The sequence below is a fragment of the Gymnodraco acuticeps genome, unplaced genomic scaffold (genome assembly GCF_902827175.1).
Source record: "Gymnodraco acuticeps unplaced genomic scaffold, fGymAcu1.1, whole genome shotgun sequence".
Classification (NCBI taxonomy): domain Eukaryota; kingdom Metazoa; phylum Chordata; class Actinopteri; order Perciformes; family Bathydraconidae; genus Gymnodraco; species Gymnodraco acuticeps.
Window position 1 is genome coordinate 824,878 of NW_022992265.1, and position 17,299 is coordinate 842,176.

The following is a 17,299-nucleotide window of genomic DNA, read 5'->3' on the forward strand; positions in this document are numbered from 1 at the left end:
TCGAGTGCAGATTTGTATTTGTACTTATTGTAGTTGTCCAGCAGATGATGCTGTTTGTGTCATTAGGATATCCATACACCCCGCCCATTGGACGTCCAGCCCCGCCCACATCCGACCCCGCCCCATTCCATTCACTCTTGTAGTTGCCAATGTCCAGCAGATGATGCTGTTTGTGTCATTAGGATATCCATACACCCCGCCCATCGGACGTCCAGCCCCGCCCACATCCGACCCCGCCCCATTCCGCGTTCCGCAGCCAGGGCCTATAGGAATGGGGCGGAGGAGGGGTCGGACGTCCGACCCCGCCCACATCCGACCCCGCCCCATTCCGCGTTCCGCAGCCAGGGCATATAGTTGTTTTCCCCAAAAAGTGGGCGGAGCCGTTATTTTTGCCCGGAAGTGACGCATTTGTTACTCTCATCTATGCAGGGTCGCTACAATACTCTTAAATGTATAAAAACAGGATAAAATAATAACCATAATAAAATACTGTGTAAAGATAGATTCTGCGTTACAAGTACTTTTGATACTCCAAGTAGTTTAAGAAAATACTTGATATTATTCTGAAATGATAATTTAACTTTTGGCACTTTAAGTACATCTTGATACTAGGCTACTACAATTTGTACTTTAACTTAAGTACACTTTTGAATTCAGGACGTTTATCTGTAGTGGAGTATTTTTATAGCATAGTATTTGTACTTTTACGTGTAATGTCTGAGTACTTCTTCCAACACTGCCTGTTGGTGATATGTTGATAGATTAAGAGGACATTTGGTGACTGTATTTACAGCTGAGCACAAGTTAATGTTGCCGTTTCACCGCGTGAGGGAAGCAGTGTGCACTGCAGGCTGTGACGTCTCACTGCCGGGGAATCTTTGCTCGGTGACACGAACATTTATTGAAGCGGACCAACATGGCCGCACTGCGGAGGATAACAACCTGCTTCCGTCTACTCAGGTACGATATGTTTTGCAGTTAAATGTATTTGTATAGGTAAAGTTTATAGATCAATGGCTACACAATGTCCTAAACTACCCGCATCTTAAAAATAAAATACTGTTGTCGACGATTAAAGTGGGAAAATGAAAATGTTTTGCCTCTGAAAGTGATAGCAACAACAACCGGAAGTTGTTATAATACACGTTAAACTTGTTTTTCCTTGCCCAAAACCGCATTATATTACACTCAGTAAAGAAGAGTAAAGGGCGAATTAAAACTAGGTTCAGTATTGATTCCCCAAACGTCTTATTTCATCTTTAGGGGTCCTCATTCTGTTCAGTCCTTTGTATGTAGGCTACTGACAATATAAGATCGTAACTTGACATTGCTTAACACTTATGTTAAAATCATATATTTAACTGTAGGCCTAACTGGCTGATTTGAGATGAAACTGTTTTATTATTTGTCAAGGAGTTCAACTCGTGTCCTCATCAGTAGCGGTAAACCTGCGGGGAAATGGACACACATTCTGTACACAGGTATATCGTCACTAACTGTGGGCGGTGCGCTGTGTGCTATACCTTTCAAACAGGTGAGTAATCTTACCAGAGATATACGCATAGAAACAACACAGCAGCCATCTACAGTATGTAAATAAGTGTACATTTACCTTGTGTGTTACTCTGTGTGTCTCTGTTGCAGGCTGACAACCTCTCTCGTGACTCTCTGGTCAGACGAGCAGCCTCTCTGGTTACAGACAGTTCAAGCACCTTTCTCTCTCAGACCACTTTAGCTCTTATTGATGCCATCACAGAGTACTCTAAAGTAAGTTCTCATCTTTTCTGAGAAATATCTCATATTTGCAACAAGGATTGTGTTCGATCTTCTGGTCTATTGGATACGTTTTCATTATAACATTCCACCAGTCTTTAGATAAAAGGCCTTGATTAACTAACGAGAACCTTTTGAATAACTGTATTGTTTAATAAGTGCAGAAGAAAATCAGCAACCAGCTGGCCAGACTCAATACAAATATTGACAGTGTAATAACTTAGATTGCCAGAAGGGTTGACTAAAGTCCACAGTTTTAACAAAATAGTTTACCTAGAGAGGTGCTAGTAAGATAGCGAGCGAGCTAGCTAATGTCAGCTATGCATCTAACAAGTTAGCTAGCCATCTAACAAGCTATTGCCAAATTAGTTGCTCTTATAATTAAAATGATAATAATTATTGACTTGCATCTACCCTTCTAGCAGTGAGTGATTACAAAAACATTGTTGACATGTGCTTTCAATATGCCAGCCAATCTCACAGAGCCAGCAGCTCTGGCGCTCCAAACATCCACCCACATTTCCAATGATGTGTTTTTTGGGTAATACTAATTAATCTAAGTAAGTAATCTGAATGGTTACTTTTTAGCAATTTTTTAAAACTAAACAACAATTTATTTGAAAAATAAAGGCTGCCTTATGCCCTAATGACACCAAGCAAAGTAATAGCACATACGCTCTAAGTTGAAATATGACCACAAGGTTATGAAGCATGGAACTGGCCCTTGTTCAAAGCGACAAAAAGGTAAAGACCCTCTATCCTCATACCTTTAATTGTGTTAAGGGAAACATTTGCAGTTTTTCCATGACCACTTCCATTTGATGTAGTATGTAGAGACAAATCAGTGGCAATGTCGAGAGATCTGTATACAAACTGATTTGTTAAGTACGCTTTCCCCCAAATAGTTTAGTAAAGACATGCAGGCACTTCAGGATTATTTTTAAGTTTTTAAGTTTTTTAAGATATCTGTGAGTTCTGCTGCCACTCCCAACACAACAGAGGTCCATTTCCTTTATTTGTGGCAATCAACCATCAAAATATATTGTGCTATTTTTGTGGATTTAATTAAGTTAGTTTAAATCTACTTGAGTACCTCTGTGCTAGTCTGCCTCCTGAAATAGATTTGAAATGTTAAAGGTTTATGTCCTCCCTCTGTTTGCCAACAGACTGTGCACACACTCATTTCCCTCCAAAGACGATATTTGGAAGCGCTGGGAAGACTATCTCAAGTAGAAGAGGATAAAATCTGGCAGGTGATCATTGCCCAGCGTTCTGAGGTGAGTTTTTATTGTCTCCTTGCGTGAAAGGTTCTTGAAAACAAAATTGAGCATAGCATTACGTTTTTCTGTGGATTTATTGATTGCTGCCCCATAAATATGACAGCACACTTACAAACCGTATTAAAACAAACATTTGCAGATCTGTTGAAGACAACCTTATAACTCTCTCTGTTCTGACAGGTTGACGACAGACAAGATGAATGCAAACGTTTTGAGTCCACCTGGTTCATCGCAGTCAAGCTGTGTGAAACGGCGGCTGAGGCAGCACGCACATCAGGTGTGTAAAATACATGTCGGTGTGTGGTTATAATGCCATGAGAGAGAAAGGTTGTGATGTCATGGTTGAAGTGTTGAGGCAGGTTTTTCTCAGGGTTCTTGTAACTGTGAATACATGCTAAGCTGTGAATCGTCTTTTCAAAGCTTTGTTTCACTGTGTGCCTGTTCCTTTTCACCTGCTGTCAGTGTTGCACTTTGGACAGTTTATGGATCATTTGCTGTCCCTCAGTAGCGCTTTGTGTGAAACAAAAAGGAAGTGATGGATAGGAGTGTCTTTTTAATCACTACCCATGTCTGAACTTAAGCTGGTGTTATATCAACCTTTGAACTTTTTTTATCAACAACTTGACAGTGTCTGTTTGCATCTGTGTGTCCAGGAGCTGAACATGCGTCCATCACGGTGTCGACGAACATTCAGGTGGCCCTGACGCAGGTGGAGGAGGCACAGAAACTGTCAAAGGATGCCGATAAAAAGTTGATCGAGATTAAAGTAATGGAGGTTGAAAGGATGGCGCAACATGCTGCTTCCTTACAGAATGATAGTGATGAGGAAGAGGTGCCTGACGCTTATCTAAGAGAAGATTGAAACAAATACTGGGAGGTATCAGAAAACAGAGGAAAGCATTAAAAAAAGTGTGATATGCTTTCAAAGTAAATTTACTTTTTATCATTCTTATAATGTTTGTCTCTTTTTGAGTCTTTAATGTTTGGCTGTAACTACTCATGTGGATTGTGCACACATGTAAATGCTTACATCTGTACATAATCTGCAATGTTGAATCGCACAAACGGAGGGAAACGCCTCAGTAATTCAGCAACTCCTTCATAAGTGTTATTTAAGTCATTTAAGACTATGTATTGGAAAAATGACTTCTACCTTCTAGGAATATGTTTTCCATCTATTGCTTGTTTTATTGTGACTCGATCCCATTTTGTGTTTTAATTTGTCTAATTCATTGTAATAAAGACAAGAGGCAAGACAGAAACGTGTTATGGTCTTCACTTAATGCACAACATCAGAAAACGTTACATAGCATTTCGTGTCATGTCACTAGATAAACTTAGATATAATGCAGTGACCAGTGGATCAGATTCAGTGTTGTGTTGCAAGGGCTTGTTACTTGTTTATCCAAATGACCTAAAAACTGTTCAATAGTAACACAAATGTGGGTAAAACTTGCTTCTTATGGTTGCCAGGGGATGAGAGCGGTTTCAAACCAGCATTTGTTCTGATTAAATTGTTGTTGTGATGTGGATGTTAAATGTGAGGTGTCTAACCCGACTCCATTAAAATAATTTCCCCTGTTGTCATCTGCGGAACTTTGTAAACCCCATATAACCAAAAGACACCCCGCAGTCGACTTGCTTGTTCTGTGATACTAATTCGTTTTTAAAGTTACTTGGAATAATGTATGAATATTTCGTTCACACACATTATGATTCTGATTCCCACTTATGTTCCTCTGAGAACATCTTTAAGGTAGTGTTGCTTTACCTGTTGTTTGTATCTCTATTTCACTCAACAACTGTTCCTTGTCTGCAAATTACCCATGTCCAGACTCACCTGTAGAGCTTTTAGGTCGTTTCTCAACTCCTACCCCCCCCCCCACCTGTCATCACTTAATCTACAGCATCACCTCTTTCCACACTGTCAGAACAGAAAACAAACGGCTCTTCATCTGGTCAAAATGTTGAATTGTGATGCTTTTCAAATTGGAAGACAGAAGAATAATTCCACTATTGGACAAATCAAGCGCACAGTTTACAAAAGATTATAGATTGTATGTAAAGTGCGGGCAGGTGGCAAATCTGTAAAGGAGTTAAATGTAGACGGAATTTCACAGTATTAAAGCCTTCAAAAATGTAGATGCCCATACACTGTACACTGAAGCACAAAAAAACTTCCTTTAATTCCAGCAGATGGCGTTCTACATCCATTGTAACAGATTGTTTTATGCCTGCATTGGCAATTTTATTCTGAATTAATGTTTATGCACTTACTGGTGTTACTATTTAACATTTAGCTTTCCCTGATATACCTACATTTGCATGTGGTAGTATTTGTTTAAACCATCTATACATCGTATTTCCTTTTTTGTTTAAATAGATTTGACGAAATTGTATTGCATGATTGTGATTCAGATTAAACCTCATATTGTTAGAGAACCCTTTATGTGAATAAAGTGCATACCCTGGTGCTTATACCTACATGAGGCACTTTCACTCTAAACCAGCTTGGTACATACAGTATAGAATAATTGTGCACAACTTTAAACCATTGTGACTCTTAACACTTTACATTCCCAATAATGTGCATGTTTTCACTGTATATGAAAGTGCTACTACTCTTACACCATTAACCTGCAAGTCTATTACCAAATCTACCAAGCCTTATCCTTTAGTAATGTGAATATGCTCTGTAACAGGTACATTGTTTTAATTATTTTCACGTAAGTCTTCCAAAGGTCAGTGCAGAGGGTCATTTCATGCTGTGGCGTCAGCAGTGAGGTGACCTCTGCTTTAGATGGTCAAGCCTTGGCAGGGGATGGGACCATGAGAGTGGCTACAGAAAAAAGGGGGGGGAGGTTAAAGTGTGCAAGTACTGGCCAATGTGACTAGTGAGGAATGTTGTGTTTAACAAAGGCTGTTTTCACAGACTGTAAAATCAAAAGTCCCAGACAGTCTGTGTGGACGTGCACCCACTGGTCACAGGGGAGGTGGTGCCAGTGCTGCCTGGTAGAAAATGTAATATAGCTCACTGAGTAGTAAAGTATTTTTGCAGCATAAAACCTCAATGAGGTAACCATAATTACAAAGGTCACGGGCCATAAATGCTCATAAACTATTTAGTGCTACTGAGGGGGATTGAGCATTTCTGCAGCATTTCTGGATAAAAACGTATACCAGTGGTGTGAAATAACCCTCACTTAAACCATTTCACCCAAATTGGTGATATCATTATCACATTCAATGTTTAGTGGAAGAAAATAAGATGTCCGCTCATTAATACACAATCCTCCTCTTGCTCTGATTTTACTGTTCCAATGCAAAGTTGCCCAGGAGGGGAGATTGATTGGTGAAAAGGGCAGCACTTTCACCTGGGGATTTATAGCTCTTTGAGGATATAAATAAACCACCGGAGGGTATAAAGGCAGGGGGTATTGTGGCAACATATCATGGGGCATGCCTTAATCACAGTGATGCTGAGCTGTAGCTCTGGGAGAGGGACAGGGGTAACATTTTTGCAGGAGATGGTGGTTCCCTGGAGAGTTGACAGCCCATGATGAGGACTCTAATACAGGCTGTGAAGACGTCACAGCTCAGCATGAGGGAATCACATCGGACGAGCATTTATGCTTATCTTCACTGAATAAATATAATGTTCGAGTCAAACTGCTGAGGTAGCCTTTTATCAGTTTAGGCTGCAGTGCATGATAATAACACCGTGCTGCACACAGCGCTGGATTCCTGAATGTGTAAAATCTGTAATTATCTCAAAGGAAAGAACAATGCAAGAGAGCGCTTCGTATGTTTTAGGACAGAGTACAGTGTGCACACTTTTTTCAGAAACAGGAATCAGTGCAACGCTGTCATTGCATGTGACTGCTTTGTCCTTCAGTAGCTCATCTCCTCGGGTTTATATTAACTTCTACATTCACTTCCTTGTTTTCCCTAAAGGCAAGGCAAGGCAAGTTTATTTATATAGCACCTTTCAACACAAGGCAATTCAAAGTGCTTTACAAAAAACGAAAGACATTGAGAAAATGGCAGTTTATAAATGTTATAAATGTCTTTATAACATTAGTTACACATTGACCACCAAACACGTGATTCTCATCATCTTGTTGTGGGTGTATTCATTTGACATTAAGCTGACACATTTTTGTAGACTTAGGCATTTTTTCAAACAACGAATGTGCTGAATACACTGTGATAAAGATGGCAGTCCTAAAATACTCAGAAATGTCTATAGTTGAAATAGTCGTGGTAGCAGAGGAAGCTGTGTTATACGTATTGACTGATTACATTTGCTATTGGAGAGCCCTTACAGATGTGCAATGTGAAAACAACATGTTTAAGCTTAAACAATACAAAACCTGCATATGAAAACTTTATTGATAAGTAGACTCGGCCTCATGGTTAGAGACAAAACAGGTTCAGTGTCTCTGTGAGGAAAACAATTAAACCTTTACATGTTCAGTCACTGCTGTAAGGAAGATAATCTTACTCAAAAAGTAAAACAATCATTTCTTTGCAATTTAGTTTGCATGTTTTAACAAGTGTGCTCTTGGAACAAGAGGATCGCCCACAGATACAAACTCAATTACACTTTTATTTCATTATTTTTAAGAGATCACTATTTGACAATGCCTAAATATTAAGCAGTCCACTTCTGTTATATCCAGGGTCAGTTTAACCCTCCACTGAGCCCCAATCATGTTACCCCTTCTATCTATTAATTGTTTAGTAACTTGATTAAGCAGATTTATTTAGGAAAATGCCAAATGTAACATTATAAATGCCTTAAAACTATAGGTTTTAACTCATGTTCCATCTACATAAAAGGCTTCAACATTATTTAACAAAGCCAGTGTAAATTTAGGGCCATTATTATGACAGTTTAAGTTGTTTTTTAGTGTTCAAAACAATATTACTAAACAAATGTTTCTTTGATCAAATTACCTTAAACTAATTGCCATGTGGTGAACCTGGAGCTTTGGGCCCCCTGAGGTTTTGGGGCCCCAGGGCAGCTGCTACCTTGTGCAGCTGATCCATCCTGGGTAGTGGATGGATGGATAGATAGATTACTGTTACAGTAGCTTATATTAAAGTAGACGATACCACTTTACAATAAGACTACCCTTATAAAGGATTCATAAAGGGTTTATAATTAGGTTATTAATTAGGTTGTAAACACTTTATTAATCCTTAAGAACCATTTATAAACCAGTTCTAACATAGTTTTCATACATCAACACAGGCTCACTATTTGGCAAGATGACTAAGCCTTATATTGGCTACCTAGTTTACTTCGTCTTCTTCATCAGCCAACATTCTTGGTATCTGTTGTTCACTGAGTTGATTCTCCCCCCATCCATCTTGACGTTTCTTGGCATCTCTTTATGACCATTTATTTACGAGTTACTAACATTTATAGTTGCCAAAATGGAGCCTTATTGTAAAGTGTAAAACACATTCCCATGTATTAATGAGTTACTACCATTTATAATAAGGCTTAGCAGTACAGATACATGTGGGCTCACTATTTGGCAAGCAACCGGTCACATTTGCCCTGTTTATCTCATGTCTTATAAAAGCTTATATCCTACTTTTTTTCTCTCACAATATTGAATTAGATGATATTTGAATGCCTCTAATTTGACCCAGACCAACAAAACAAAAAACCCTTTTAATAGCCACTTTTGTATTGAGAAATATTGCTTCTGCAATAGGCTACTATAACCAGTAACACCACAAAACACATTCTGGTACCACTTTACACTAACTCATTACATCTCAGAGGTGTCCAGTGTTGAAAGGTTGAAACAGAACAATTCAAATGGCGATGTTTGGGACTGCGTGCGTGCGTGCGCGCGCGTGCGTTTCTGTTTGTTGTCCTTGCAGGAGTGGTACAGCCCACGCGGATCGGTCGCTATGGAGAGCAGCGAGGCAGTCACAGAGAGCAGGACGAGCAGGAGCGAGGAGGACCGACACAGAGTGCCCGAGTGCACACACACACATAGGCATCATGGAGAAACGATCCCCGCCAGCTAACGGACTGCGACTTTTAACAACGCTGCTCATCTTTTACGGACTTACCTGTGAGTTAACTGTTTCTTTGTCATTTTGAGAGGCCATTGTGAGAAGTTGCCATAGTGCTCGGAGTCTCTACCGTTAGTCACTGATTCAAACCCGGCTAACGTTGGTCCTCGTTGTGCTGGGCTGTGTTCCGTTCAATGCCTGCTAGCTGTGTTCAGGCTAACGGTTCTGCTCTGTGGTTATCCTAACTGTATGTCGCTAGGAAAGTAAGTTAGCAGTTGGCGTCAGTTCACAGTAAGATAAACCTCGCTTGCACATTTCAACTGTGTTAACGTTATTAACAACAGTGTACCCTACCCAGCAACTTATTACACGCAAGCTAACCTCCGTTATAGTCCCATTTCTCCCTACCCGGGACAAGAGGTAGGGTTAAGCGCAGAGCTGATTTCGTTGTAGTCACACCAGTCACACGCAATTTTTTTTAGCTAAGGGGAGTTCTACTAAGTCACAACACGACTTGCCTTACATTAATCATTAATTGAGGAGCAGTATTTATTAGTATAGAAATATAATTGCATATCTGTGTGTGAGTGTCACTCATGGTGAGCTAAGAGCAGCTCCTTTGTGAAAAGTTTGCCCACTGGTTGTTGGATAGGGATGGGGGATCCACGCTATTGAGGAGAGGCAGCGCAGACCTCTCCGCTTTGGGCGTGAGAGTGGCAGGGGAAATGAAGACATATTTCAGGGGAGGCACTGCAGTCGCAGTCTCTGGAAGTATTGACCTGCAGTTGGGCTGCATGCCAGTCCGAGCACCTTTCAGTCTCCATACTGTCCCAAGCTGTGCTTTGCTCTATCCCAGTCCTGAGCTGGGATTACAATACATGGCAGGCCTGCTAAGACAAACATTGATGGATACTAAAAGTAAATGCCTCCAAAGAATGGCCCATTTTTTTTTTCTGAATTCAAGGGCAATAAAAAGACTCCAATATGCCATGGTAGCAGTATCTTAAAAGGACCATAAAACCTTTCTCGCATAGCTACATGCATGGCAGTCACCCTGGCACCAGCTAGGGCCGCAACTGATTGATGAATCTGCATTTGTTTTCATTTTTACATAATCTCTTGGTGAATGAAACATCAGAACATTTCCAAAAAGATTTAGGAAACCAGCACATAAATGACAATGGAAAAGCTTGAACCAGAAAATTCCTTTTGCACCCATTTTCATTTGAATTAGCACTTGCTCAGCTATTTTATTAATATAGCCATATACTGGCATTGCCATTTGATAATAAAAAAATGTGCAGATATTCATGTTTTTACATAAGCAGACAATCTAACAAGACATTTTTGATAAGCTAAAAGCCCCCACACAAAACAAGTTTCAGTGTGACACACACACACACACACACACACACACACACACATACACATACACATACTTTTTCAGTCTTCTTCATAAATTATTTTTCTGTCTGTTCCCACTAAACACTGGTTCATAGATCAACACAGTGAACTGATAAACAACACACTGTTGCAAAGTAAGCTGATTGGAACATGTGCTGCTGTTTGGAGCCATGTGCACACGTCTTAGTTTAACTAGTCACCTCAGCAGCCAAACAAGCTAATTATTAACACAGGACAATCTAGCCAGCAAAGGTTACTTTTGGTGTTGTGTTTGGAAAAGACTCCCTACCATATGGTTGAAGACCATGTGGCTCAAGCCTACTATTGTGCAGGGGTACTTTGAGTCAAGAACCTTCCTCGATAGTATCATTTTCAGATTCCCTGTATGTAGACAGGGCTTTGAGGAGGGGATTCATTCAAGGCGTGGCTACGGGTTGTGAGGTCTGTAATTGAAGACCTTAGTTGTGTGGTCTCTTCTCTTGGGGCCGCATGATTCATAATATAAATAAATAATGTTGTAATGAAGCCACCTAAATTACAGACTAAAAACAGAAATAGATTTTAAAAAGGCAATGTACTGACTGAGCAGATTTGTTCCCCTTATGTTAATGTACTTCAGTGGTTTATTAATTGACAGCAAGATGTAGCCAAGAAAGTGGTTTAGTCATTCGACATATTAATCCACTCCTGCTTTGTCTTTACAATGCTAAGGCATATCAGGTCAAGACTTGGAGACATTTGTTTGAGGGAGATATTCAGATAACATCTTTTTTTTAAAAATGTTTTGGGCCACCAGTGCTTTTATTACAGAGACAGATTTGAAAGTTAGAGAGAGAGATATATGACTCACGTAAACGGTACCCAGGTCGGAATCAAAACCGTGTCTACCTAGTGGTGACTGAGCCCGGGTATGTGTTTTTTTATAGCTCTACCAGGAAAACTATTTGGCCCAATTTGAATCTTTTTATCTTGCAACAAAAACTTCTGTCACACTGATTTTGACTTGATTCACTTGATGATAATAATTCAAAGTTGAGCATGAACAAAAGTATTTTTCTGCTCCACTGACAAAAGATGTCAACATTTTCACAAACATTTTCCATGTCTGGTGTTAATTATCCAGACTAGTTATTTTCTATTGAAAGTATATACAAGAAAGGGCATTAAAGTACATTTTAGCATTTGGACCCACATCTGTTGGTAGCAGCTGTAGCATTCATCGGTTCCTCTCATTTGAGGTTAAATCTCAGCTGTGATGCAGCAGCCTGAAAACTCCTAATCACATTAAATGCAGGCAGTGTTTTCCTTTTGAAAGAAGGCCATCAGCAGATGAGTGTGCTGCTTTATTGTGGGACATGGAGGCAGTGTGTGTGGGGTTCAGGGCGCAGGCTGTGGTCACCAGCTTCTGTTGACTCCACCCTTTGCTTCCTCTTCCTCGACAGATGTGACTGTCAGAGGCTTTGTATGGCAAGCTGTTCCCTGGTGGTCTTTCAGTAAATGAAGAGCTGTAGCCCCCAGTCGTTGCTTATCCCTGGACTTGTCGGTAGAATGAATAAAAAGACACCAGTGTGACACTGCAGTGCATTTTTCATTACTTTAGCCTTTTTTCTTTCAAAAGTTCAAACAGGACTCCCTGCACTTACCTGATTAACTTTGCACTAGAACATTGTCTGTGTACTTTATTTTAGGCTTTGAAGATGGTAGCCATTCCCACTCACTCAAACAAAAGTTACTCAACATATTTACAAAAATGTTACCCGCTTCCTTGTTTCCGTGTTGGGTGGCCCACACATGTGCATTAGAGAGGTTACGGTTATTAGACTATGCCTTCATGGATTTAGGAATTCACAATACAAAGAGTTATAACTGACCACTTTTAGGTGGTTACAGACATCTATGACTAAGAATTTCACTGTTATGGTATTTTGAGGAATAAGAATGGCATTGTTATAATATCATGTTTTTTTTTATTCTCAGGAAATCCCATGAAAAGACAAAAAACAGCAATGAATTGAATACCGAGCTACGACATGGCTTATTCTTCCATTGTTGTCCAAAAAAGATTAAAAACACATCAATCTACATTACCATGAACATGGCCTCTGTAGGTTATTTTGAGCCAATCCCACATTCACAAAGCTGCATAAATACTAGCTAGCTCACCAAATGTGAGGTTATAGTCACTAACAAATGCTGTGCCCATTTAGTCTTGTTTCAGTAACGTTGGCTAAAAACTTTAGGGCTCAACTGTTTAAAGGGAAAATAACTACTATGAAACTTAATATTTTTAACCCAGATTTGCATCTTCCACAGGAAATAATGGATCTTGGGGCTGGGTGTCACAGACAGTTTATGGAAGTTGCAAATCATTGAGGGGCGGACTAAAACTTTGTTGAATTTGGTCTTTCTGTGGGGTTTCATTGTAATGACACAGAAATCAACCTTTAACCGAACCTTCTTGTTTAACATGCCAATCACAGTGCTTTTGGTGGCACGGTGTCTATTTCCTCCCCAGACCAACATTATGAGTTACCTGTCATTAGAACCGAAGTGCATGGGGTTAATAAGCCATTCAAAATTGTGGGCAACAAGGGAGCATTCAAAAAATACATAGGAAGTGCTATTATTAGTGATGCTATTTTCACTGTGTGTTAGCTAGTAGCCTAGGTCTTGTCGACTGAATAATTCTTGAATAGACAATTGACTGTTTCAATTACTGAGTCATAGGAAACTATGCGGTAAAAATGGCTTCCAGATATTTCCATGGATAATTAACTACTGTGAATGAACACAGGCCAACCTTTTGGAACAGTTTTTGCCTGCTGTTTTCAGAGTCAGGGTTTTTCCCTCAGGTTAGGGTCACTCGGATACACTGTGGCTTCACAGTCCATATTAAAGAGGTATACATGCAGGATGTGCACAGTCAGCAGTTGAATCCCCCAGGAGGGGAGCGTCAGGGTTATGGGAAACAGGTGTGGCTGCTTTCCACGGCTCACTCTTATTTGTTTCACTCATTCAGCTGTCAGGTGGTTATGATATTTGGGAAGAGCACACAGTCTTGTATACGCTGACCTACCCCCTACCACCCAAGTGGAAGATTATTAGCACTTACCAGTCAAATACTGGGTGGTGCTGACTGCAGCAAGTTAGCTTTCAGTAGTGTTGTCTTATTTGCTTGTACACAAGTGATGACATACATTACTGTAGCTAGTAAGGAATTTCCTTTGTCAACTGTTTTTGGCATATCCGAGTCCCGCAGTGACTCACATACTTCCTAGTTCTTAGCTCTCTATACATCTTTCTTATCAAGTCTCCAAACATTAAACATATGTTAGGAAGGAACATTGTCCTTTGGCTCAACATAGTAGACCATTTTTTTAAAGTCAATCATCCAACTTTTTTAGTTCCCCCCTACAAGTATATTTCTGTTATATCTTTATTAAAAAACATTTTAAATCGTTGACATATAACTTGATTTAGCAGTTTTAAAGTATTGGACTTACTATACCAGAGTCTCAGGTCCAAAACCACAAGTGAGCAGGAAATGTTCCCTGCATGCTTTATTTACAGTAATAGAGTAACTGATTAGTGACAGTCCAAAATTGTTTATTGTATTACAAAAGTGATCAAGTCCAAAGTTTTCTAGGTTTCTTAACACACCCTTGTCCCTCATTGTGTGTGAGATAACATCAGACACCGAAACCGAGAAGAGAAAGAAATGTCCCCTGGCTCTGAGTCCCTGAATTGGCTTGCTGAGCAGCCCTGGTCCTTGATGCAGATATATTGCGGTAATGGCTTGAACAGGATTTTGGAGAACTGTGTCCCTTCTGGTATTGAGCCAAATGATTCTGTATTCCCCTGCCATCTCTGCTACACCCCCTATGTCCACATTACCCCCTATAGTTTACATCCCTCTGCTTTGGTTGCAGGTGCCGTCTTCGTTTTCAGAAAAGCTGAATACCGTTAGCAAATAATAACAAATAGACCGCAGGTGATGCTTCTGTTTGGTGTTGATGTAGGGATGGAGGAACATACTGCATGTTTGAAAGCTAAGTGTAGAGTCATAGATTACTACTCACTGCTGACAAACACTATAGTTCAACGTGGTAGCTATGTTTGCCTCTAAATAGATTGCGAAAAGAATCTTAACAAAACAAGTGGCCAGTTCTATTTAGGGCTTAAAAACAATGTTAGAATAATAGCTATTGCAAAACAGATTGAATTACATTTTAAAGAGCAGGGGTCAGAGTTTAAAGATTGACTAACCCTACAGCCGTGAACTGGTTGGACCTGGATTAAATGAGGTACTACTGACTATATATTCTCAAAATATTTGTCTTCTATGTCCAAGTGGGCTTCATGTTATGGGAACAAACCAGACATGTAACCTGAGTACCAGAAAAAATACACTTGTATGCTGTTTTACTGGCTTTATGTGATGCTCCATGGACTTAAAACTGTGGGAGGGGGTGTGTAGTACAGTGCAAAGAGGGGTGTGTTGACAATATTCCCCTTCGATTGAAGTCTAGACGTAGTTGTACAAGATACAGGGCAATATAATTTCATCATAAACAACGCAATTGGCCAAGCATTTTGCATTGGCATCTTATCAAATACATGTTTTTGTGCTGAAGTCAAATCCGCTGTGATTTTTTTTCTTAATCCCAAATGACCTAGGCACCTAAATCTCCTTGTTCTCACAGTTCAAAGTGGGTGGTAAGTGAAAATCAAGAGTTGGGTTTTAATCTGTTGCAGAAACAGGGTGTGTGCCGGGAAAAGTGGGTGTGCCGGGAAAATGAACAACCTCTGACCAGGATAATGCTGCTGAAATGCCACACTGACCAAACTACTTACTGTTTTTATTGACCATGGTACACACAGTACAGATGCTGCTTTTGTTGGACTGTGTTACTTCCTTTGTAATTGTGAAGCAGCTTCCTCTTTTAATGTTTTTGTATACCTTACATTAGCTAAATTCCTTAGAGGTAGCTGCATCCAAATGTAGCATAGTTAAACAAGTTTAAATAATATTATTATCATGAACTGTAACTAAACCTCTGAACTCTAGTCTTACTAGCACTGCTTGCTTAACAACTTGTTTTTTAGAAAAGTCTAACTTTTTATCTAAAGAATCACTGTTCTTCTGACCTCCGTTACTATTCTATTGAGTGGCGAAGTCCCTCCCCTTCCGGGGGAGCTCCATGGGACCTTATTTCTGAAAAATTCTGTATTGAAATCAATGGAGAGAGAAAGATGATCTTTCGATCCCGTTTGAATTGTGCCACGAATTACACATATGATGTTTGTCAATTTAAAAGATAATTTTGCAAGTCAAAAAAAAAAAAATGTGTCGTAAAACTGTGAAGTAACACATTTGTTTGTGTGAAACACTCAATGAACTACATCTCTGGTCTCGCAGACTAGCACAACAATACACGTCACCAAGATGGCCGTCACCACTGTCTTGTCAAAAAATGGATTGACTACCCTCACTATCACCACAATGAAACACGTCCAGAAGAATGTCATGCAAAGCTGCCTGCCTTCCTTTGATTCTCTCTGAACTGCCTGATATTTTTAATGTTTAATGTCAACCATTTGTGCAGATAGCATGAAGTAGAACAGATCGCCAATGCTAATGTAGCGTTTCTCCCCCGGGCTTAAATGGTGTATGATAGAATGATCACCCCGGTGTGACAGTACTCTTCAAAGGGTTCACGAAATATGACTACTACTCTTACTGTTTAACATTTTGGGTTACTTAATGTTACTTCATGTTAAGGCTAATACAAATGACAAGGCTAAGACTGTAATGCTAACTAACGTGCTTGCTACTAGCTAGGTAGCTAACTTGATCCAGCCACTCCTGGTCCTTTCATCAGACGGGAAGTGAAAGAACGAGCAAGACCCATTGCTGATATGATAACTGTGGAGCTAATTTCCTGCCAAAACTCCACAAACAAACTAAACAGGTTTACAAATGCCTCATGATTCACTAACAAACACAATGTGGTTTGCAAATACAAAACACCATCTCCAAACTAATGCATTTAGTTTTGCAAAGAAAAAACATATCTATCAAACAAACACATAACATTGTTCTAATAAATCATGTTTCAGAGACAAATTCAGCATAGGTTTTACAAGTTCACACATTTTTTTTACAAGTACAAAACTTGTTTTTACAACTACAAAACTTTTTCTTCTCACGGCGGAATATTACTGCCAAAAGTCACGTGACTTTTGGCAGTAATATTCCGCCGTGGCTGGCACATGCTCCACGGCAGCAGGGGGCGCTACTGAGTCCATTGGGGAAGGCGGGAGCAGAGCATGGCCAGCCCTTGCCAGCCTGATGACAGCGGTGTTTCTAGCGATCCAGCGATCTGGGTCAGTGTTATAGTGATAATAAACAAGGTGAATTTAGCGATCACAACGAAAACAGCCTAGACACATATTGAGACCAGAAAATGAATGTTATTAGGGCTGTAAATATAATAAGCCTTTGTCTAAAGCCTAGCCTTTGCTTGGCGAGCTACTTTAGAACATGCCCCGCGGGCGACTAAGTGCCCGCGGGCACCGTGTTGGCTACCCCTGGCCTAGACCTATTAAACTACTCCAGTGTGCAGATTACATGGGACAATCACTAACAACATGTCAATCGCTTTAAAAAGGTTTGTTTGCATACAAGAAATCTAAAATTGGAGAATGATGGGAATTATTTTAAAGAAAAACAGCGGAATTCCCACTGGGGTCTCTGCGGCAAGTGGGAAACTATGTTTCCATTATGTTAGATCAGCCTAATG

At 39.9% G+C, this 17,299-nt stretch overlaps 2 protein-coding genes across 3 annotated transcripts in view; both read left to right on the forward strand.

Moving 5' to 3' along the window:
* The first annotated feature begins 809 nt into the window (after positions 1–809).
* Positions 810–4,315, forward strand: LOC117540405 (diablo homolog, mitochondrial-like). Its single transcript, XM_034207066.1, has 6 exons — positions 810–960; positions 1,414–1,534; positions 1,645–1,767; positions 2,940–3,050; positions 3,234–3,330; positions 3,707–4,315. The coding sequence occupies exons 1-6, from the start codon at positions 917–919 to the stop codon at positions 3,913–3,915; spliced, it is 705 nt and encodes a 234-aa protein (XP_034062957.1). The 5' UTR covers positions 810–916; the 3' UTR covers positions 3,916–4,315.
* Positions 4,316–8,967: 4,652 nt separating this feature from the next.
* Positions 8,968–17,299, forward strand: part of nectin3a (nectin cell adhesion molecule 3a) — a 31,035-nt gene continuing 22,703 nt past the window's right edge. Inside the window, exon 1 of one of the 2 annotated variants that reach the window (XM_034207046.1) lies at positions 8,968–9,151. In XM_034207046.1, coding sequence (XP_034062937.1) covers positions 9,079–9,151 — 73 coding nt within the window. In that variant the 5' untranslated portion in view covers positions 8,968–9,078. The remainder of the gene's footprint in view (positions 9,152–17,299) is intronic. The other variant, XM_034207045.1, reaches the window with a different exon arrangement.